Below are 22,498 nucleotides of genomic sequence, written 5' to 3' on the forward strand. Positions count from 1 at the left end.
TGCAATAAGGACGCAATCCACAGTGAAAAAAAATTTTATTAAAAAAATGACAAGTTCAAAACCAAACCAAGTTAAAAGTTTAATAGCTGTAGGGTTTTTTTTTTTTACTAGAAGACAAAGACCTGTATCATGGCACAGACAAACATTTACTGAGGAGAGGTTGTTTGATGCACAAAAAAACAAGACTGCATGGACATCATTGAACATGAGTTACAAACTGACCCAAATGTGACTTGATATATTGAATGACCTTCAGCTAAAATATCTCTAAATAGTTAGCACTCCAAAATTAGCAGCAATAGTTCATTAGACTCAGTAAGCCACCATTCAATTTTTTCTTCAATGTTTTGGACACAAAATAGTAATTAAAAGTCGCAATAGTCCTTTGCTTCATAGATCTATGTTCAGAGTAGTTTGATATAACAAAAATCTTTTTAACATTAGCAGTGCATGAAAAACAAAATTCCAGTCAGAGATCAAGCGCGTCAAATCTGAATAGCACTTCACTTCCCTTCCAGTGAAATCTAAGGCATTTCTGTGAAGTTTAATTTTCTCCTGGAAATGAACTGTTTCATGGTTTAAAAAGAGGAAAACAGCATCAGTTACTCAGCAAGAAAGCAAGTTAACAAACAGGACAAGATGGGACACACAAAACAAAAACTGCAGCTGGATGGAATGGAGAATTACATCTAACACAACCTCTATGGCATCCATGTAAAATAAAAGTTGGGTAGACGAGTGGGGGACCCGCCTTCGTTCACATAAAGCACGCCTGCCATAGAGTTCCTACGTTTCCTACAGTCATATTAACAACCACATTTTGGTATGAAATAGTTCCCTTTTAATGCAGCAATCTTTCTAACAATAAATGAAACAAAGATGATCGAGTCAGTCGGAAAACAAACAAATCTCATCGTATGCGTAATGAAGGAAAAAAGCCATGTGAGCCAGACTGTGAAGTCATTGTGAGGTGATCCATTGTCATTGGATATCTGTAGTATTGCATTCATAAGGATAATAAATTAATTGCATAGATCATCAGACCTTGGGCATGTTTTCCGAACATTGGACGGAAGAGTTAAAGGATGTGGACACAGTACCAGCTGTGAACAGCCATGAGACCTACTGTAGACCTACTGTAGTCGGTTATTGCCAGTGAACCTTGTACACAAACTGAATCTACATTGCTCTGGCAGGATGAGGTAAGTTGAGGTTTTGAACATATATTTATCTGACTGTTCCCAACTGCTTGGGGGCACAACTCTGTAACAATGCATCAGAACCTAATGTACATAATTCATCCACGATCAGGAGTCATGTCCACAAGGTGCCGATATTTGTGACAGCCAGAACTGAAATGTCTGTAGAAAATATTAAAGCCTCTTTGACGTCAACACTGAAACCAGAACGAGAGAAATGCAAACATACAAACAAAACAGTATTTTTGAAAAAAGAAAAGTTGAAAACATCTACTTTTTCACTATTTGAAGCACACAACACACTATCAAAAATAAAATCAAAGCTTCTTTGAAAAATAGGATCAATCTTAAAAGTATTAAAACTGAACTGTTTAAAAACAAATAAGAAAACCTTTAAATAAGAAATGTAAAAAAAAAAAAAAAAACGGGTGAAAAACAGAAATGCAGAAACAAGATGCAAACACACAGCAATGGCCAGTATTAAAACATCTCTACACTGGCCGTAATAATCCACCTTTATAGTGTTTTCTGAAGATATAACAGGACAGAGCCACGCTTACTGGTTGATCTCCATGTCTGTGTAATAAGAACTTCATACTCTAATAACAACACTTCATTCTTGCTTCAGAAAATACAGTTTTGGGATTTAGTGGAGACCCAGATTAAAGGAGACCTATTATGCTTTTTCAGTTTTTTCCTTTCCTTCAGTGATTTATATTGGTTCCCATGCATGTAAAATAATTTGAAAGCTAAAAATCTCAAGGAGGAGCTTCTCTCTCCCACAGAAAACACTGCTCCTGAAGTGCCTGAAACGTCAGTAGTCCTGCCTTTAATTCTGTGACTTTGTGACATCACACTACATCACCATGTCACACATTTTAATAACCTATGTGTATATTCACGGTAGAAGTGAAGCTAACTGGAAACTGAAAACACAACAGAGCCGACCAGAGACACAATGAGTGGTGCTGGCTCAGCTGTGTTTGAGCTGAACAATCAGAGGAGACTGTACTGGACAGTATGAGAAAACGGATGCCTTTGTTTCAGCATTAAAGCATATAAACGTATACTGGTAGCAACCAAAATGAAAAATACAAACCTGAAAATGAGCATGATTTGTCTCCTTTAAAACAGAAAACACACAGCAAGACATAGATTGCTATGTTTGCTAACAGTTTGGTATAATGTCCTTACTGAAATAACTGAAGCATTACTACACCGATAAAAGGAAATCAAGAGAAAGCCTTAATAAATTTAAATCTCTTATTTACAGTCAGCTCTGTGAGAGATGTGATCCCTGTTGAGCAACTTTGGATTTCATCAAGTGGAGCAGCTCAAAGTGAACCAATATGTAGACCTTTCTGATATTAATCTCTGGAATGCTTTGAATCTGTTTAGCTCTTTCAAAGAAGTCTTCTCTGTGAAATCTGTCATCAGTGACCATCATCTCTAAATTTTCTCTTCTTTTTAATCTTCTGATTGTCTGAAGCTCAGTCGAGATTATTGGAACTATAAATTATTTGAGAGTCAAGTGCCAAAAAAAAAAAAAGGTGAGGTTTCATACCTGATGAACTTGCTGCCACTTCATGAGAAGCTTACCCAAGTCAGCACCATATTATCTGTCATCAGCTTTTTGAATGACTTCAGTTTGTGTTTTTGAGCTTTCTGTATTTCAAATATCTGCACCAATCAATCAAACTAGGACACATGAAGCTAGAAACACGCCAACTCAAAGAATCATGTACAAAAAGGCAGGTTCAAAGCCTGAAAGTATCAGACAAAAAAAGTGAAGTAAAAGTAGCATATCTTACAAAAACAAAACATAACTCAAAATAAAAACATGTTGAAATGTTCTTTTCCTGGTTTCATTCTAACTCCCCGGAGAAGTATCAGAAAAGAATATGAACAACGCACAAAAAAACCTTTAAAACCTGTGTAGCGTGTGTGACTTTTTATCTCGACTGTTATCAAAATAGATGCTCCTCGTTCTGTTCTTCCATTTCCCATTGCCTGCCATCCATCCTCCAGCCTTACTTGCTTGGAGTAAAAGAGTTTGTTTTAAAATATGAGTTTGTAGAAAATATCTTTTTTTTTTTTTTTTTTTTTTTTGTCCTTTCTGTGTAACAGTCCACGATCCTCCCATGTGTCTGGTGCCTGAGTCACTGTGTTTCAGCACTTGGGCCTCTTTGAGAGTCACTCCGGCTCCAGAGGAAGATCTGACAGGAGAAGAGAAGACCAGTTAGAAACATAGCATGACAAAAAAAAAAGTCAAGATGTTTTCAGAAACACAAAACAATCACACACACACACACAGACACTGGCAGCGATCAAACCCACCTCTGCCACCTCTTCACTTGTTATGCTGGTAGGAGTAGGTTGTGTGTTCTGTGGGCGTCTCTATGGCAACGGGTTGTTGGACAGCACTTTCCTGAGAGGGAGGCAGCAAACATTAAACCCATGATAACATTTTAGTGTCAAACTGTTGTAGTGAGAGAAAACAGAGGTCAGTACCTCAACTGAGATGTTGGTGGCAGGCACTTGGGTGTACTGGGGGATGTAGGTCCCCTGCATAGATGTGTTTGCAGGCATATACTGCAGGTAAATAGAGATCATACTTTCATAAGACATGACAGCTGCATGGCAATGACACTGTCAAATAAAGCTGGACTAGACGAGATTTTACCGGGGTTTGTTTAGCTTTTTAAGAATAAAATTTAAGCACATTCCGGGTATGTAAACCAACAATGTCCAGACTCTTGAAGCCTTTATCATCGCATCTACATTCTTACTATAAATGCAACTGTGAAAAATAAAGTTTATAGAGTTACTTTATACCCACAGCAACCAATGTACTGTATATTGCCACCGTGTTTAGTTTTCTAGCTGCATACATGCTTTCATAACTTCTCCAATAGACTACTGTGATCCAACTTCATCTGGCTGCTGGTTCTGGACCAACTGGAGACATGTAATATCATGTTTTTCTCACGAGTCTCTCGGTGATTGCACTATAAATAAACTAACCGTTCGTAAGTGACTGTGAGTTTTGATCATGGCCATGCTGGGTTGGGGTTAGTTTGGTTTGAGACGCCAGGAGACAAAAATGACAATGAGATTGATTCATTTCAAATATTAAAAGATTTTTGATTGTTATTGTGTAGATGTAACACCAGATTATGTTTAAAATCAAGCATTTTTCAAGGAGTATATTCAAATTCAAGCATATTTGTGAACATAACAGCTAAAATTAAGTATTTTCCAAACTTTAAATGTGAAATGACACCTGTCTTTAATTGCCCAAACGAGAAAGAGAAGCTGCAGCTCAGGATGAACATCCCATCCAATGTTATACTTCTGATTTCTTCAACTTGCCCAAATATACAGTAAGTCTCGTTATTTCCACCCTAATCCCTAAAAGAAGGGAATGAACATGCAGGGAAAGTTAAGATAATTGCCTATCCCTTTTGTGTCTTCTTGTATAACACAATAACACATTTACTGCTCAGCTGTGTACTTCTATTCTGTGTGAGCGAAGGGGCAAATGAAACATTCACATCAAAGAAATGGTGTGGTTGACGTGTGTGTAGTTGACCCTTCAAACACACTACAAACCAGCAAACTCAGTTTCGTGTGCCTAACATCCTGCACTGCCCACATTCAGTACTGTACTGGCAGGCGATGGTCATTCGCCCACAATCACATATAAGTGACCATACTCTTGAGTGTTTCACAGACAGAAAAATTGCGTCAAATTGCCTTGGAAAGATTTAGATTTAGCTGTTAAGTATCACTGATAGCGCAGTGCTGAATACTCTACTGACTGTGCCACTGCTGCCCATGGAGAGGTGGCTGAGCTGCTGTGTCAGGGGCCCCATCATCGAGGTCGGCTGGATGGACATGGTGTGGTCCATTCCTGGCGTCAGGACTGCTCCCTGTAACAAAAACATACAGTAGTGTTAGCATTGAGAGGCTGTCTGACAGAACGTGAAGGCAGCAGAATCTTAAAAGGTCTCGACTGAAACAAAAAAAGCTTTAAAATTCAAGATACTCACTGTGGGCGGCATGATGTATGACTGGTGATGTAACCAGGACGGGTTGTGTACCTGCAGGAACAAGAAATACACAAGTATAACAGGATAAGAATACATTATATAAAAAGAATCAATCAAGGTAGAGCATAGACGAGCAAATCCCCGTAAATTTTGCTGTATTTAAAGCAACTCATGTGTCAATATCATGGGATTTATAGGTATATGACAGCAGGCCTGGACTTGATCAAACACCAGTCTGTTAGCTCTGAGGGTCTGTAACTACCTGGTAGGTGGACACAGGTGAATGCATGTATGGGGAGAGAGAGGTTGGCCCGATTATCCGGTTGGGGGCGATGCTGTAGGGAGAGGAGTAGAACCTACAGACGAGATGCAAATGAAAAATTAATTAAAAATGAGTCACCACAAAAGCATGATCCCAATCCCTCTGGGCGTACAAAGCATTTGTCAGAGTAGCAGTACTGACCCGTTCTGTAAGGCTGTGGTGGGGTCATAGGTCAGGGTCATTCCTCCCTGGAGAAACAAAGACCAAGGGCTGTGTTATCGTGAGGAAGATCAATGTGCTGTATCACAAGTTTAATAAAGAAGATGTCATGGGGACGTAGAAAATGATCATTAACTCACAGTATCCCCATCTCTCGTCCAGGGCCGGCCGTTCTGAAGATATTTCCCTTGGCTCTGACGCTTCTTCTGTCCTCCATCAGCAAATTTACACAACAGAGGCTCTGACGGCACTGGAAAGTGTTGTTTGGGAAAAATTTTAATATGCTACGTATAAACAAGATGTCATCCTAAAAGGCGATGAGAAAAAGAAACCTCACCTGGAACTCCAGGTGGAGTCTTGATGTATTTTCCATTGAAATGTTGGATGATGGCTTCACATTTCTCTGTTGACTCCATCCTATAAGAAAAGGTAAATGTTTATTTAAAACGATTACTGTGTTTAATAGAGCTACAACTAATGATTATTTTCATTATCGATTAATCTGACGATATTTCTAGAATTAATCGCTTAATCTCAGTTTGGTTTCGTCTACAGCATCATATATTCACATTTTCTGCTTTTACTTTGACACTATCATTGTTATGTTGTTGTTGCTATACATGTGTTGTAATTATGAGTTATCTATTATCTTTTTTATGTATTCACATTATTTTTTTGTAAGTTAACTTTTTGTTTTCTTTAACTTTGTGATATCTTAACATTATTTAGGTGGAGGCTTCAAATAAGCCCACCAGGTTTTCTGCTGCAGAACTAAAACTATCAAATGTAAATGCTCATCGGAACTTCCCAGAACCCAAAGTGACAACTTAAAGGTGCTATTTTCTGACACTATGCTATAAACTGAAGCTTTGGGATGGCGGTCGACCCATCCTACATCCCAAAGCGTCAGTTTTGAGTTGGGAATGAGACTCAGAAAATCAACTTATCTTACAAATAGCCCCTTTAAAATCTTTTTTTTTTTTCAACTAACAGTAAAAATCCCAAAGACTCATTCAGATTCATTTACTATCATAAATTCACACAAAAAACGCTGGGAATCAGGAAATATTTGTCATTTTTGCCTAGAAAATTGCTTAAACGATAACTCAGTTATCAAAACAGTTGCCTTTTTTTCTTCTTCGACTAACTGATTAACTGAACTAATTGTTGCAACTTTAATGTGTAACAGTTACACAGTGTACTTCTCTGTGTTGGTGATTTTCTACCTCTACTGGCCACCAGAGGGCTCACTCACCATGATTAATACTAAAAAAATAAAGTTGATCTCTAACTTCACCCCTGACTCTTCCAATTTTTTTATTTTTCACAGTGTAACTGGATGTTTTTGGCAGTTACAACCATCACAATCCACTTTAATCCGCCGTCCTAACACATGTGACTAAACACCCAAAGCTTATACCTGGCAAAGCCCACTCCTCGGCTGGTTCCGTTGGCGTCACGGAGGATGCGAGTGGAAATGGCCTGGCTGAAGGGCTTCAACATGTTCTCCAGCTCCTGCTCGTCCATGGACAGAGGCAGGTTTGAGATGTATAAGTTGGTGGGGTCCTGCTCCTGTTGCTGAACGGAGAGAAGCAGAGAGAGGATCAAAGAGTGAGAATGCAGAGCAGACAGAGAGAGCTCTTCCGGAAAAAATCAGAACAAGCCCCTTCAAAAATCAGAAGCCATACAAAAGCTGCTGGCAGGAACTGTGTGAGATGTATGATATTTGGATGGGTGGCAGGTGCAGGATATTAGAAAGTCTGAGAGAAAGGGTTTGAAGTTGAAGGTGGATTTCATTTTGGCCTTGTATGAGAGAGTGAGCTGCACAAGTGAAGAGAAAGCAGATATTCAGAGATGGAGGAGATAGTATTCTGGCTTGGCTGGACTTTAGCTGAACTTCTCTCTCATTTTGCCTCACTATGACTGTCTCGTCCACTTTATGCAACCCACTCGCTCCTTTTTGTCTTCACACTCTGCTCTCATATGTTATTACCACACTGGAAGAAGACAGGCTCACTGTGAGACTGTGGCCTCTTAGGAGGATGAAAGCGCAGGATCCAGGTAATGTGATATCAAAGTGTAATCACGTTTCAAATGGCTCTCCATCCATGGATGATCGAAAATGATTACGCGCTGGAGAATCACAGCAGAGACGCTTTGGACGGAGACCTTTGGAAATGATCTGGAGGACATCTGAAGCATTATGCTATCATCTTCCCACAAGGCAAACATTATCATCCGGTTCCCCAGGTCGTGGTAATAAGATGTCGCTTGTATTCATGCAGTTATATTCTCGTGGTAATCCCGACCTTGAATGCAGACACAGTGGCCGGCTCTGTTGGCTTGCATAAATCAGACAAATTATGCAGCTTTTCCCATATGCAAGTTTGAATTTTTTAGAAAACAACCTGAAAGAAACTCTTCATTTTATGCTTTTGAAGTATTCTGTCAGCCTTTTTTCCTCTATTCTCTTCCTCCTACTCAAACAAATTCAATTTGACCAACAGCATCTTGTAAGATAACCAATCTGTATCACCCTCTAACCATTATGCATATTCATTATCTCAGAGTGCAGATGTGATTAAAAACCTGTAAATGCAGTGTGAATTAATTTCCATCCTATGAATAATGCATGTGTAATTGCAGCGACCTGCACTGCTGAAGGTGATTTCTCCTTCACCTCCCTCCTCCTCCTCATCCTCCTTCACAGCAGCAGCGAACTAGCGACAAAGCTTGAACCCATGAGAGCGAGCAGAGGGGGACCTGCTGTGGGTTTCAACCGCAAATGAGTCAGACTGAGTCATAGAGGAATATGACGCCAACATAAGCCCTGTTGTAAACCCGGAGTGAAGGGGAATCAAGTTATTTTGTGAGCAAGGAGCCGTATGAATGTCAGTGATCCAGCTTAACAAGAGATCAGCTTTCCCAGGGTGTCGGTGGTGTGCGTGTGCGTGCTCGTGAGTGTGTGTCATAATCCGGTTGAGGCAAGGCTGGTGAAGTGCATGTGTGATTTGTCAAGTGGTGTGTGTGTGTGTGTGTGTGTGTTGACAGGGCGGGTGGCTGGGCACAGGGCCCTGCTGACTGGGGAGCTGCTCAGACACTGAGTCAGATGCCACCAGGGAGAACAGACAGGTCCTTTGTGCAGGGAGCTCTGAGAGCAGGCCCTGGGACACACTCCCTCAACACTGTCACCACACTCACACACACCACATACACGTGTACACACATGTACCTGTGCGCTTCCGTGCACTCCTGTTTGTGAGCACACATATTCTACAGTGCATTAATACCCATAAATATACTGATTTAAGCATTCACCCTTACGCGCATGCAAACACACACAAACTGAGGCTTAATTGGCTTATAGTCCTGAACCATGGCTCATATAAGAACAAAAAAAACGTGGGAAGGAAGCATGTTAGAGAAAGAGTCTGAGACAGCTTGAAAATGAAAGTCATAAGAAGCAGGTCAGGCCGAGGAACAACCTTTCTGCTGCAAGGTTAATAATTCACTATTTAATTTGTAATTAATAATTCATCCTCGAACTCTTTGCTGAGTCACTGTCAAAATGTTGCAGACCATGTTCATTCCAGTGAATTCACTGTAATGCCCTCAGGCCGATGTTGTAATGTGCCCTTTAGGAGAACAAACCGCTGCTCTAAGTCCTTCATTCCCTCTGCTATCAGGCTGCTAAATGCAGACAGTAGTCCGTTTAAATGACTCATACATCCTTTCAACTTCATTATTCATATGAACTGTTAGAAAATGTTTTATTTTCTTTACTGCTGCTTGTTGTTTCCTTGTATTAACCCATGTATGTTGAATCTGAGAATCTAACTCTGACCAAAGGACCGCTTTATAATAACCATTATTAATAAATGTTAAATTTATAGTTAATTAAACTTTAGTTAAAGCAGCATTATCAAGAAATTGGCATTTTCTGCAATTTGCCCCCCCCCCCCCCCCCCCCCCCCCCCCCCCCCACAGTTTCTGTGTGCAACAGCTCATAAATACAAATCCCACATCTGTAACAATTTGTCAGATGTAATTTAGGTGCTAACTACAAACAAAACTCATTACATTACTCTTACCTTGGCCATCTGAGCCTGCACTCCACCTGCCTTCAGTGCTGTCACAGCTTTCTGAGCAGAGGCGGGACTGTCGAAGTCGACAAAGCCATAGCCTGCAGGGACCGACACATACAGCAAGACATACAAGTTATGACAATGAGATGTGCATAGCGCAGGACTGTATGGACACAGGCATGTAACCTGAACACATGAGGCATGTAGAGTTGTAGTGTTAGAATCTGAAGAGACAGGCAGCTGTGCTTGTCTATGCTTCTCCATGGAGGACAGATGTAGCATTATACAACCCATTATGTCACAATACACACCTGTTGGGCAGGTATAGTGTGACTATTAACACAGAGTAAACACTTGGCAAATTAAAACAAACAGCATTATAGAGAAGAACGTGTGCCGTAATCTTGTAACTGTCAAACAGACTGAACAGAACACTGTGTATGGAGTGTATTTCCAACCACAGAATATTATTTGTTTTCCCTGTTTACAACCTGCCATACATGTACATACACATTTATTGACTGAAGACCATGGTTGCAAGGTATACCAACAAAAATAGTGTTTTTATGATGAATTTTTCTGACATTTTCTGACATTTCTAATGTGAAACAATTTACTTAACAATCAGCAGCAGATTAATGATGAATGAACATTTTTGCAACACTTAGGTGCAGCCATAATCATAACAGAGCAACAGCATCTGATAGGACAGAAGTAAACTATAACTATAAATTACCGTAACAAAGGTTGAACATTATTCAAGAAGGCGCCTAAATTACAAACTGCTTTTGGCTTATCTGACTGTCCTAACAAAATTAACTTAAACATGGATCAACAATTCAAATGGTACACTTTTCTGTAAATTGTTATGCTTAAAACGAAATGTGATTCTTCTCTCCCAGGACATTGTCATTACAGACTACAGAACCTCTAATTCATATCCAAGCCTTTGTATCTTCTGGTGTCGATGGTTACTAACACTGAAGTTTCAAAAACTTCTCTCAATCAACACAAGTTCCCACATTGACATACTTTTTCTCTGTGACCTGCTCAACAGTTATGTTAAACCAGCTGACTCCTTCACACCTCACCTTTGCACTTGTTGGTAGTCTTGTCCAGGATGGCCTTGGTGGATACGATTTTCCCATACCTGAAAAACAGCAAGGGTTACACTCAAGGATCGTCCTTGCCCTGTGTACTGAAAATAATGACTTGTTTACATTCAATATTAGCATTGCAACATTGCTGAGGCAGTGTGGTTTCTCTCTAAAAAAACCTTAACATACCCTGAGAGATTGTGCGCCATGATGACTGAATTATAATAAACCTGAAAGATGCAGTGTAATTACAATGAATACAATTACACCATCTGATAATAAATTATGTGCATAAGGGAAATTTATAGGGGGGTTGGGGGGCACGTCAATTAAATGTAATAAGAGTAATGTCCCATGGGTTTCTGCATGCTGGAGAGAAGTATAGATTTATCTTATTCATTCCAACTCACACACAGATGTCAATAGGGATCATAACTCAAGGGGAATCCAACATGATGTGACAAAATGCTAAAAATAAATGTGTTTGCTGCATTTCCAGATTGTTTCACAATGTTCTATCAATATAAAAATCCTGCATTATCTATCCGGCTGGCCAGCTATAGATAATGCAGATGCAAACGATAGCGCCTGGCTCGGGCAAATGCTTCTGTGAGGGAGAGTGTCTATCGGTTCCCATCTCTCCAGGCATGTGCATGCAGTGTAATCTGATATGCCTCTCCTTGGCTGTCCTGTCCAACGCTGGCTCCCAGCCACTCTCTCATTCTACTAACCAGCTTCTCTCTAGGCAGTGACCCTCTGGCACGACCTGCCACTGGGTCTTAGTGCCCCTCCTATAATGCAGTCCAGCTTTCTTTACCCAGTGTCACTGAGAGAGAGAGAGAGTGCCTTTCAAAATATACTCTGTTAATAAGGATAAGCGATGACCTGCCGGAATTTTAATCTGACAGTTAATCTGTTGGATTACTCCAAATCGTAAATGAAATTGTTTGCTTTAAGTTAATTTAGGATTATTTTCCGTTCAGAAAAAAAGAAATCTGCAAATCTTTATTCCGTCACCAAGGTGGCTTAAGGTTGAACATGAACATGTTTAAGCTTTTATGAGAATATACATCTATTCTAAATTATTGATTTCTCCAACAGTAGATTACACTACTACATGTTGGAAATATAAATATTGAAGGACAGATACAATGTATATTCAGATTTTACTTACTTCTTGTTGCAGTACAACAAGACCAAACTGTCACTGGTTTGATCCTAAAACGCTGTTTATAATGTGGAACTCTCTCTTTCTGCCTGATTATGTCAATCCATTGAGGGCTTCAAGAAAAAACTGAAAACATATACTCAATAGATTTTCATTCTGTCTGATTTCCTGTTTATCTTCATTCTTAATTCTGACGTGGAGGGATATCGTTAAAAAAATGTACCGGTACCGATACTGATACCCTGATTTCGATACCGGTTCCTGAACTATTCTTTTTTTGATACCAATTTTATGAAATCCGTTTAAGCAAAAGATTACATTACAAATATATGTGATGAGCCCCTCCTTTGAGCATAACCTGGTGTTTTTCCTGCATGCCTCCAGACAGCCAATCACTAGCATGATTAGATCCTGGCACAACAAGCATGCTGCATGCTTATTGGCTCACTGACGCTGATGAGATTAACTACTTAGGTATTGTAATTTGGTATCAAATGACAAGACATTTTTCTATACTTGATAATATTGAGGTAATTTGGTCGGTGCTATTAAAGTGCTGAAGTTTTATACCCGGCCCTACTCACATGTGTTTATACCCTACATAAAAACTTTGTGAGACAGAGCCTGAACAATACTGGATTTTTGGGGGCAATGTCGACACCGATATTAGGGAGTAATAAAATGATTCTTATGTACACAGAATTTGTGCATATAAACACATTTTTGCAGTGATCCCTCAAACGTGGTCATCAAACACTCTTGCCGAAGTTGTACGTATTGGAGACAGGATGTTTTAAAATGGTACACTGAAACTGTACACTTCACTAGGAATTTAATATTTATGAACTACCCCAAGCATCTTTTTTTTGCATTATTTTCTGTAAAAAAGGAAAGTTTTCATATCAGAAAAACATATATGGCAATACTGATATATCTGCGATAATATCAGCTGACCAATATATTGCTGGGGCTCTATGAAATATCTTAATAAACCTCCTTTTTATGACACGATCAAGATGATCAAGGTATCACCCTGAAGGTCTGTTGTAATATGCATTTGGCCTCCTACACAACATTACTATTTCATGGTGCATTTCTGATTCTAAGCCATAACATGCCACCAACTGGACTGGATGCATATGCCAACATTGTCTCCCTATATTTTCACATGCATTATTACTGTGGATCCCACCAGTCTATGACTTCACATTATGACTAACACTTAAGCTGTGAGCTGTGCTCACTGCACTCCCCTGCTTACACAGTTGAGATACCCGTTCACTTAATTGCGCTCAGGAACTCAGACTACATGATGCATAGAGAAAAGAAGGGCTCGAGACTCAGCCATGTGTGAGAGAGAGCACAGCATAGTCCGGCCCGATGTCCATCCATGGTCAACCACCAGAGACGGACCGGGGCGAGAGTGGCAGCGAGGCACCCAGAGAGGCAACTGCAGGGGCCGGAGATGGAGAACCAACCCCCATTCCCTCTCTCCTCTCATCCCTCACTCCCAACACAGCTCATTTCAGAGCACGCATACAACAACTCTACAGTGTGGGGGAGGGGAGCAGCGTCCTGCGTGTTGCGTCCTGATACTAAGCACACATTTACTGTTCAAAACTTGAGTTTAATAAGTCAAAATTCCCTCCTTGACTTGTCTTTCCTACCGTTTTACATCCTCAATGACAAGCATTTCCCCTATTAACTATTATTGGATACAGTATCCTCTCTCAGTCCAGCTTAAATGAGAATTACATCGGCCTTAATGTGCTCTGCTAAAAGGCAAATTTCATGCAGTGATTTTATCTGCTCTGTAAAAGCAGAAATATGAGAACTACCCCCACAGAACACCACCTGACACACAAACCCTAAACTCCATTCACTCCTCCCCCTCTGATTCTCTCCATCCAACCCCTCTCCCCCCACTCATGCCATTGCCCTTGTTTGTCTTTCCCTTTCCCCTGGGCTCGCCATTTCCTGTAGGGTTGGGCAGCCTCATGTGAGCCATATCTTCCAGACAGCTGTAAAATAGCAGGCCTCTCCCTCTCTCTCTCCCTTATTCAATCTCTCCAGCCCCTTTTCCCTCCTTTTCTCTCGTTCCTCTCCTCTGCTCTTCTGGTCCTCATCACCAAGCTCCAGAATTCAATTAAGTGAACCCAGATCATTCATCTCAGCCCTACTTGTTTTGATGTCTTCCATTGAAGGCCTAACAAACATATCAGATGGATTGGATGATGCTGTCGTTTGATGTCTGACGACACGCTGCCCACAACTGAGTTTTGAAAGACTCACACTCACACTGATGAGCAACACAGTGTGGTATTTATAGTTCAGAAGATGACTTTGAATCAGGAGAGCAGAGTCTCATTGTCATCAAACTGCTTGATGATAATCTACAAGACTGAAGCAAAGTGGACCAATAACTCTTGCAGGCTAAAAGTTGTGGAAGGAGACATACAGAAAGAAGTAGCGTGAGGGAGAGAGACTAAACATTCTGTACCTAGTTGTTGGAAAGTCTGTGCTTATGTGTGCCAAACTGAAAGGTCTTAGTTTGCTGCCCAAATGATTGTTGGTTTTTCCACAAGGCCACTAAATGATGGGCCTTGAAAACGTCTGAAAGAAAAATGTGGCTCTCTTCTTCGATGGAGAAATACCTGCTAAGGTAAGTGTGAGGAAGCTGTGCAAGTATGTAGTCCTGCAATCTTTGATTGTTGATTTCATTCAGACAGACAGCCATCGCCCATGTATCCATGCACACATCGCTCTTTTCTGTCTTAATCTACTCTGCAACTGCAATCTGTTTCATGGGCACAGTGGGCAGCCAGGGAGAGATTTACTGGATGTACATTTAGAGGTAACAGCAACTGTTTTTTTGGGTGACTTACGGCTGACAGAGCTTGACCAGATCTTGGTCTGTGGTCCCTGGGTGGAGGCCACGGATGTACAGGTTGGTTTTGCTCAGCTGGTCTCCCCCAATGTTGCTGCTGCTGCCATTGCTGATGGAATTGGTGGTGGAGTTGCTATTGTTGTTGTTGTTGGGGCTTGGAGGAGCCATCTGATGGTTGGAGGGGGACACATACGTCTGCTGCAGAAAAAAATAGAGGGCAGAGTCAGATTTGAGATGATGCAGTCATTCACAAAGCAGAAGCTTCTGAAGTTGCATGATATCAACTGTAATGTAGCAATACCAGCTACTTAACGGCCTACTAACTGACCTGCTCAAACGACAGGCTTTTAAAGACACAACAAGCCAGAAAATGAGCAACAGTGGCTGGTTAAATGGTGTTGAAGGTATCCAAATAGGGCCACAGAGTCAGAGCAAAGATATCAGTAGCAACTTCGCTGCCTTATCTGATTTGACAGGTCAGATGAGATGATAATTCAAAATAAAAATAAAAAATGGATATGATGAAAAAATTACAAAATTATTTTTAATATACACAGTTCAATAAGTGAAACAAAGTAAAACATTAATATTATGAAATTTGTGTTTCCGAAGAGAAATATGAGAAAGAACAATGCGTGAGATTGCAAAATGTACCATGAAGCAGAATGTGCACATGTTCACATTAAAAGGTCATACATACAGAGAGGATCTGTGCATGTGTAGCTCATGTACTGCAGGCTCTGAATGTGCCCTAGTTAAGCAGTGATGGGGATCATAAAAAACATAACTCATTACAAGGTACCTGAAATATTAACTGTTAAAATAAATCAAACTCCTCTACAAGCAGCCAGTAGCAAAACAGTATACCCTGCTTGGGCAGTAGATAAGTAAATGGTGGTCCCACAAGTTGATGTTCATCATCAGTCTGTACAAAAAATGGAGGAAGGCCGCATGGCAACATTAGTATCAGTATGATCCAGTCTTTAAACTTTAAGTCTAAAGTCACCCATGTAAGTCATTCATTAAGACAATGATACACCCTGTCTTCATGTCATGAGGGTCTCCAATGCAGATAGGCTGGGACATGACAGGCGATACACTAATCATCATGGTGATCCATTATAGATTGTCTACTAAACACATCGATTGTTGGTTTGACTGTAAATGTTGAGACCTTAGCTTCGTTATTACATACTTAAGTGTGCCAGTTAAACTGACCAACTTTTTTAATAGTATAGAACTACTTTTGGCAGACAGGCAAACTGTAAAAATGTATAGTATACTCAGGAGCTACGCTTTGCCTATGCTGTGATGGCAAGTGAGCCCATCTATATGTAAAATGTATTATGCAAAAACAAAGCGTATATTATTAAACCTGGCTGGAATTAAAGTGGCTGAGCTCCACGCTGCTGCAAGACAGGCCTTTATGTTGTGGGTTGAAGCTGGAAGTGTTTATGCGAACAGTTTTCATTGGGCGTATTTGAAATAGTTCCAATCAAAACTGTTCAAGGGAGAGCTGTGGATTATCCACAGTAACGAGGATATTGTTCCTGGAAAGAACAAATGAAATATTTCAGTCTTTAGTTTGAGCAGCGAAAAACAAATTCCACCCACTACTATTGTCTTGGGAGAAATCTCGAAACCTAAACCATCTGAATGGCTAGATACCAGTAAATGTTTTGTTAGATTGGGGTAAATGGACCTGTTGAGTGAAGACACTCTTAAACTACAACATATCTCCGCCACAATCAAAGCATGACAACATCAGTACGCAGAGACTTCACTCAACTCAATGCATGCATGCACATTATTGTTGTGCCATGATATGTTCATCAGCTTAAATTAGGCACTGATAATAAGGAATTAAGTGCATACATATGACTTTAAAAAAAAAATCTGGACCATGATCCGGGATAAACTAAATCAATTGGAATTGAAGTGTCAGCTGGTGTTGCCTTGCTGGTGGAGGAGGAACTGTTTGATTAGTTAGGGTCAGCAGGCCCGGCCCCGGGGAACAATGGGATGGCTTGTTGGACACCACAAGGTCAGCACTGGAGCACCAGCTTATTAACAGAGAGGGAGTTGTCAAAAGACTGCTGGAATCAAGCTAATTGTGGCTTCTCCATTTCTCCCTGCTGTGTGAATCTAACCAGCTATAGTACAAGAATAATTCAGATTCCAGGCACACAAAACTATGAGGGAACACATATGAGAAAATTAAAACAAAGATTTGGACGTTTAAAACTAAACTATAAATCTTTGTTTCATACTCACAGTCACAATGCTTGGAGTCTAATGTCTACAAAATGTTAGAAAAAAATAATTCTGAGATCAATATGGCTGATGTAACAGGTGAAAGATCTCAAAATTTGGGAGAAGGAAAAAGCTAAAAAATGCCTGGGTGGGAAGAAAAATCAACTGATCATGTGAGCTCTGACAAATCACAACCAATCAACTGACACAACTGCTATCACTAAGAACATTCTTATTGGTCACACGTCACACCAGTCGATGCAGAAGTTCAACAATGGCCAAAACGGTCAACCGAATCAGTAAAAGAGAAAAAAACGGGATAAAGTTGCGTTAGATTAGATGTATATCTTCTTTTGAAGCCCTCTTTATGTGTAATTTAACGATTTGTCATACAATATAAGCTCACGATAAGAAAGATGAAGCTAACATAACATTAACTTAAAGCCAATCTCAGACATTAAATCTATAAAATAGACTTCAAGACTTCATCTTGTAGTTGGAGGAAGCTAACTAGAGTGATATGTTGTACTACAAACTGAGTAACGTTAGGAAAAGACTTTAAAATCATACTTGTGGTTTGTGAAACCTTTATACTGTATTTATACAAGTCATTTCACTGTGATCCCTCTTCATAGACCAGATTCATATCAGAAAGATCTATAGTCAACTGATGTAGCCTACTTTAAGATAACTATCTTCAGGCAGGATAAATAGGACAATTGACATACAATTAAAGATGCATGCCTGTGCCTCATACATTAATGTATGATGATTTATGTGTGAAACATGATTCCCTTATAAAAAGCCATCTTTGCCTGACTGCTAAACCTTGAATACGGGAAAAATGGTTGCCCTGATATATCTTACATATAACCTATCCTTATCCTTAAAGACACAACCGACATGAGTAGCAACACCAGTGATTCTTTTGGAAGCTTTATGGTATCCACCCTTTCCAGCTGCCTTGTGTTTTGCAAACAGTTTCCTAAGAAATCAGCCTTCATAAACTTACTCCAGGTCTTTTTAGTCAACTGAGAAAGTGAAGTGACTCACAGTGCCCATTCATCTTGGCCCTCTTCTCTAATCTCCCTCTCTTCTTCAGCATCAATAGTACGCCGTTTGTTTTTCCACAATCACAGCCTCTTCCTGTACTCTCCCTTTGCCTTCACTGTAGGCGGCCCACACAGACTATCAGGAGGGATGCACCTGCACAGGCCTGGGGAGATACGATCTGACGGGAGACCGAGTCCAGGCCTGAGCCTAGCTAGTGAGGCCTGTCTAATTGGGATCTGAGCTTGTTAGCGGAAAGTGCTAATCCCTCTCATGTGCTCGCAAGTCAGAAGGTAGTGTCTCATTAAGACCGCTCTGCTAGGCTCCTTCTGAGAAAAGGATGGCAGTGAATCAGATCCACACCTACTCCCCATCTGCCCCAGTGCCCAGCACCAGCTCCAGGTGTTTTGCCACCCATGTAAGGTAATGCCTGATGTGCTGGTGCAAACACAAGAAAATGTGCATAAAGAACACAAATGCAGTTAAAAAGGGCAGAAAGTATGACATGTCTTAAATGTGCAGGATTGTGAATCACAGTTCATGAATCATTTGAATCAGTATGTAAGGTTGCATATCCTCTTAGTCTGTGCCCAAAACTTGACCTCCTGGCATGTTACCGATTTCCTTCCGACTTGTTACTCTTCAGTCCACAACCGCCCCCATATGTTTTAACACCGTCCCTTACATGAATCTCAGTGTCATCTTCTTAGCATTCTTTACATTCCTCTGCAATACACGCATGTTTGTGCTTCTCTCCTTGAAGTGGACAGGGGTCATGAGGGACATGTTTTTGGTTTGAGATTAGAGTTCAAGCTGTCATCGTTAAATTGAATTGCATTCCTGGAGGCATTCTGTGGGAACGGGCCTTCTCTACAAGACAAGATCAACCCTCATAAAAACAGGAAGTTCTCCTTTGCACATACAACATCTATACATTTAAAACTGACGTACAAAAAGTGGATATAAAAGCAAAAGGCATCTATTTTTACATTGTACAATAACAGAATAATCCTGCCCATGAACAATTGATGCTCATTGCTTTCATCCACTCTACTTTCTGCACAGAGAAGTTGTCAAGTGTAGTATATAGTCTGCACGTCACCATTATGATCACAGAGTATGCAGTAATTGATGCGGAAAGATAAACCAGCCACTTGCCTTATTATTAAATATTATATAACTACAGTAAGTGGCTGACAGCATGGTGCAGAGAAAGGGAGTGTGCTCCTGGCAGCAGCTGAAGACTGATGAGGTGATTACAGTTAGAGGGAGCAGAGGTGAAGCCTACAGGGAGCGCAGGTGACTCAAGGACTTTTTCTTCCGAGAGAGAACACTGAGTGCCAAGTGAGGCAGGATGTATGCCTGTAACTCCACAGTAATAGCAAAGATATGAGCCTGATTGTGTGACGCTTGAGTGCCACATCTGTCTGGCAACAAAGGCTTTTGGTGCAACCGATGCTGAAGATGTTGGAACAATCTTCCAAAGTCTTCTTTAGGTCTCCCCGTTTAGTTGTTTTATTGAATTATCTCTCAAAATAAGCAAATGGTTAACTGCAAAATCCTTGAAACTATTCATGTTAAAAAAAAGGGTCGAACATATTAATTATTTGAATTACTATCTTACCATACAGCTGCATTTAAATAATCAAGTCCAAATCATAATCTCTATCTTGCCAAAATAGTTATTATTTATGCTCTGCAACAAGTACATGTTTAAGAATAAATGACATATTATAAGTATCTTGAATGAGAGAGAATGAGAGAGTCCTACCTGCTTGGGTAAAGAAACTTTGAAAGGCACCGTTGAAAAAATCATAGTGTTACAGACACAATCTCTTTATATTAGATCTCTGCAGCTGCAGGCACAAAAAGAAAGCAAGGAAAACAGTGGAAGGTGGGAAGAGCCCAATAAAGAAAGCTGATGAAAATCCTTGGCGTCCCGTGGCTAAAGGGTGAGATTCTCTTTTCTCTCCTTCTTCTGACTCAATCCAGTTTCATTAAAAAAAAAAAAAACACCAGAAAAATTTGAACAGATAGTTAGGAAAGTCTGTTTTCAACAGGTACCAAGCACCCTGAACAGAGCAGAAAAGTCAATTCCTTAAGTGAAGGGATTCATCAGCTAAGAGGAATGTTCAGGCTCTCCTCTCCATGTGAACTGAACCACTGACAGACAAGAAATCAAGGTATGTGAAACACACAGGGGAGAAAGAAAAAAGAAAGGGGGGGAGTTAATCGAAAGCAGAGGAAAGGGGGGGAAATCTCTTAATCCTTTCTTTTCTCCGCCCTTTTTCCCGTAGTAAAAGACACAGACCAGGGGTTACCACTTGACGCTGGATTTACAAGTCTTCCCTCTGTGTGACTTTGGCGCACTAACAATGCCAAATGTGCATAAAAGAAAAAAAAAACTGTGTGCATGTCTTCTTTCAAGAAAAAGGGTTTGAGTTTGCAGAGACTCCTCTTGAAATGAACACATTGTCTGAATCCAGGATTCCAGGAATTCCAGGTCATTAATCTGAGCAATCTGAATTCCTGCCAGCCGCGAGGCAGGGAAGGGAATAACACAGGGAAGGAGGGAGGTATTTGATTTCAGCTTTGTTCGGGCGTTATTCAAGAAAATGATGAGAGTCAGGCGTCAACAGACTTCATATGCCATTCCAGTCACACTTTAGCTGCAACATTTTTACATGAAAATGCAATCAGCACTCAATATGCTCCAGATTGAAACAGTTTATTTCAATCCCATGATTCCTACATGACCCAGAATGTAAAACATAAAAAATCTATATGGTCTTTACAGAAAAAAGTGGCTGGAAATAGATAACACTGTCAGCCAATGAATTATTCATATGAGCAGACAAGCTAATCAATATTAGAATCCCAGCTCTGCTGTCAACGACCTATAACTGATTTCCTCATACAGCCACATGTATTACATTTACATTGGACTTATTACATGAGCTCTGTAACTTTCCTCTTATCCATAGTGCCATGCAAACCCTCTCAGTCATCATTAGCAGGACAGAAGGGGTGGGGCATATCGGTACGCGTAAAAGAGGAGAGAAAAAAAAAACTTTACTAACTTGTGGTTAATTCAATGAAAACATTACCTAAGCGAAGAAGCGGCTGATTCAACCCACACGAATTCATATAAAAGTCGAGCGTAATTAGCCTTTATAGCCTTGCGAGCATCTACAGCACGTTTGAAAGCTGTGCTGTGTGTTGCAGGCTGGGTATAGGAAGAGAACAGCGACCGTGTCGGAGGAGGGGGGGGGGGAGAGAAAAAAACCAAAAGCAAACAGTAGTAGTAATCTACAGGGAACAATGTAACGGGCCCCGGTGTTAGTTTGTAACAGTGTTACAGCAACAACACGGGGGGGAAATAAGCCCACAGCAAATGTTGCAAGAGCAAGTGCGAGAGTTTAAAAACGTCGCCCGGGATCCACTTTTCAAGGACACTGCAGCTTAAACAGCCCGAGCAGCTTTTAACTGGAGAGGCAGAGCTCGAACAAACACCGCATCGAGATATAAAGAAAGAGGGGACATAAAGTGGGGCCGTGGTGTCCGTACTCACCCTCTTGCTGTTTTTGCCGGTGTATCCGTTGTATGGGTTGATTCCTGTCCTTGGCGGCGCAGAGAGCAGCATTTTTCCGCGGCGCTGTGTCCGGAGGAGCGGAGAGAGAGCGGAGAGCCGAGGCAGTCAGCTGACGTCAGCCAGGGAAATTGAGCCAGGAGCAGCGGTGGTGATTGGAGTCGCTCTTCCCAGCACTGTGATGTGCTGCACGCTCCACACTGGCTATATGCTCATATAAGTGTGATATGTGACTTTATCTCATCGGTTTTATCCACCGCAATCCTCCTCTTCAGCCATCACGTGATCAAGTTTTACACAAGGGGATGAATAAGATATTTTATTTTGTTGCAAGAAATATAAATTCCACTCTTTCAGTGCTAAGTCCTCTTGGTAACCCTGTGGGGGTTTAGGATTTGGTGGAGAAATGCAGAAAAGGCAGATTCCATCATGTTTACCAGAGTCAGGCGTGAAAATTTAATTTTTCACACCTGACTTTAATTTTCATTTTGAGATTGGCCCTTGGATGCCACCCTCTGAAGCAGTCAATCTTTTTAGCAGCTGGATTTAGTGTCAGGCTGAATGAGATTAAGGTCAAGGGGTAATAATGCATCAGATTTTCTATACTGTTTTATAAGTAGAAGGTAGACGTTGCTCA

The 22,498-nt window shown here is 40.6% G+C and overlaps 1 protein-coding gene across 1 annotated transcript; it reads right to left on the minus strand.

Moving 5' to 3' along the window:
- Positions 1–66: 66 nt before the first annotated feature.
- rbms2b (RNA binding motif, single stranded interacting protein 2b) lies at positions 67–21,949 on the minus strand. The gene is made up of 14 exons (XM_073470745.1): positions 21,844–21,949; positions 14,968–15,167; positions 10,909–10,967; positions 9,824–9,915; positions 7,153–7,310; positions 6,070–6,149; positions 5,873–5,982; positions 5,715–5,761; positions 5,514–5,607; positions 5,252–5,302; positions 5,021–5,131; positions 3,711–3,791; positions 3,537–3,627; positions 67–3,415 (listed from the first exon to the last, which is right to left on the minus strand). Exons 1-13 carry the CDS (start codon positions 21,913–21,915, stop codon positions 3,550–3,552), a joined length of 1,233 nt encoding a protein of 410 aa, XP_073326846.1. The 5' UTR covers positions 21,916–21,949; the 3' UTR covers positions 67–3,415; positions 3,537–3,549.
- Positions 21,950–22,498: the final 549 nt, after the last annotated feature.

Source organism: Pagrus major, chromosome 7 (genome assembly GCF_040436345.1).
Source record: "Pagrus major chromosome 7, Pma_NU_1.0".
In the NCBI taxonomy this organism is placed as follows: domain Eukaryota; kingdom Metazoa; phylum Chordata; class Actinopteri; order Spariformes; family Sparidae; genus Pagrus; species Pagrus major.

What these genes read in the sequence shown, in the direction of transcription:
- rbms2b (XM_073470745.1), bottom strand. Translation starts at nt 21,915, where the DNA reads ATGCTGCTCTCTGCGCCGCCAAGGACAGGAATCAACCCATACAACGGA. An exon ending in CTGGTCAAGCTCTGTCAGCC is followed by an intron (nt 10,968 to 14,967) that starts GTAAGTCACCCA and finishes GCTGTTTTTCAG; the next exon opens with GTATGGGAAAATCGTATCCA. An exon ending in CCATGGGCAGCAGTGGCACA is followed by an intron (nt 3,792 to 5,020) that starts GTCAGTAGAGTA and finishes ATTTACCTGCAG; the next exon opens with TATATGCCTGCAAACACATC.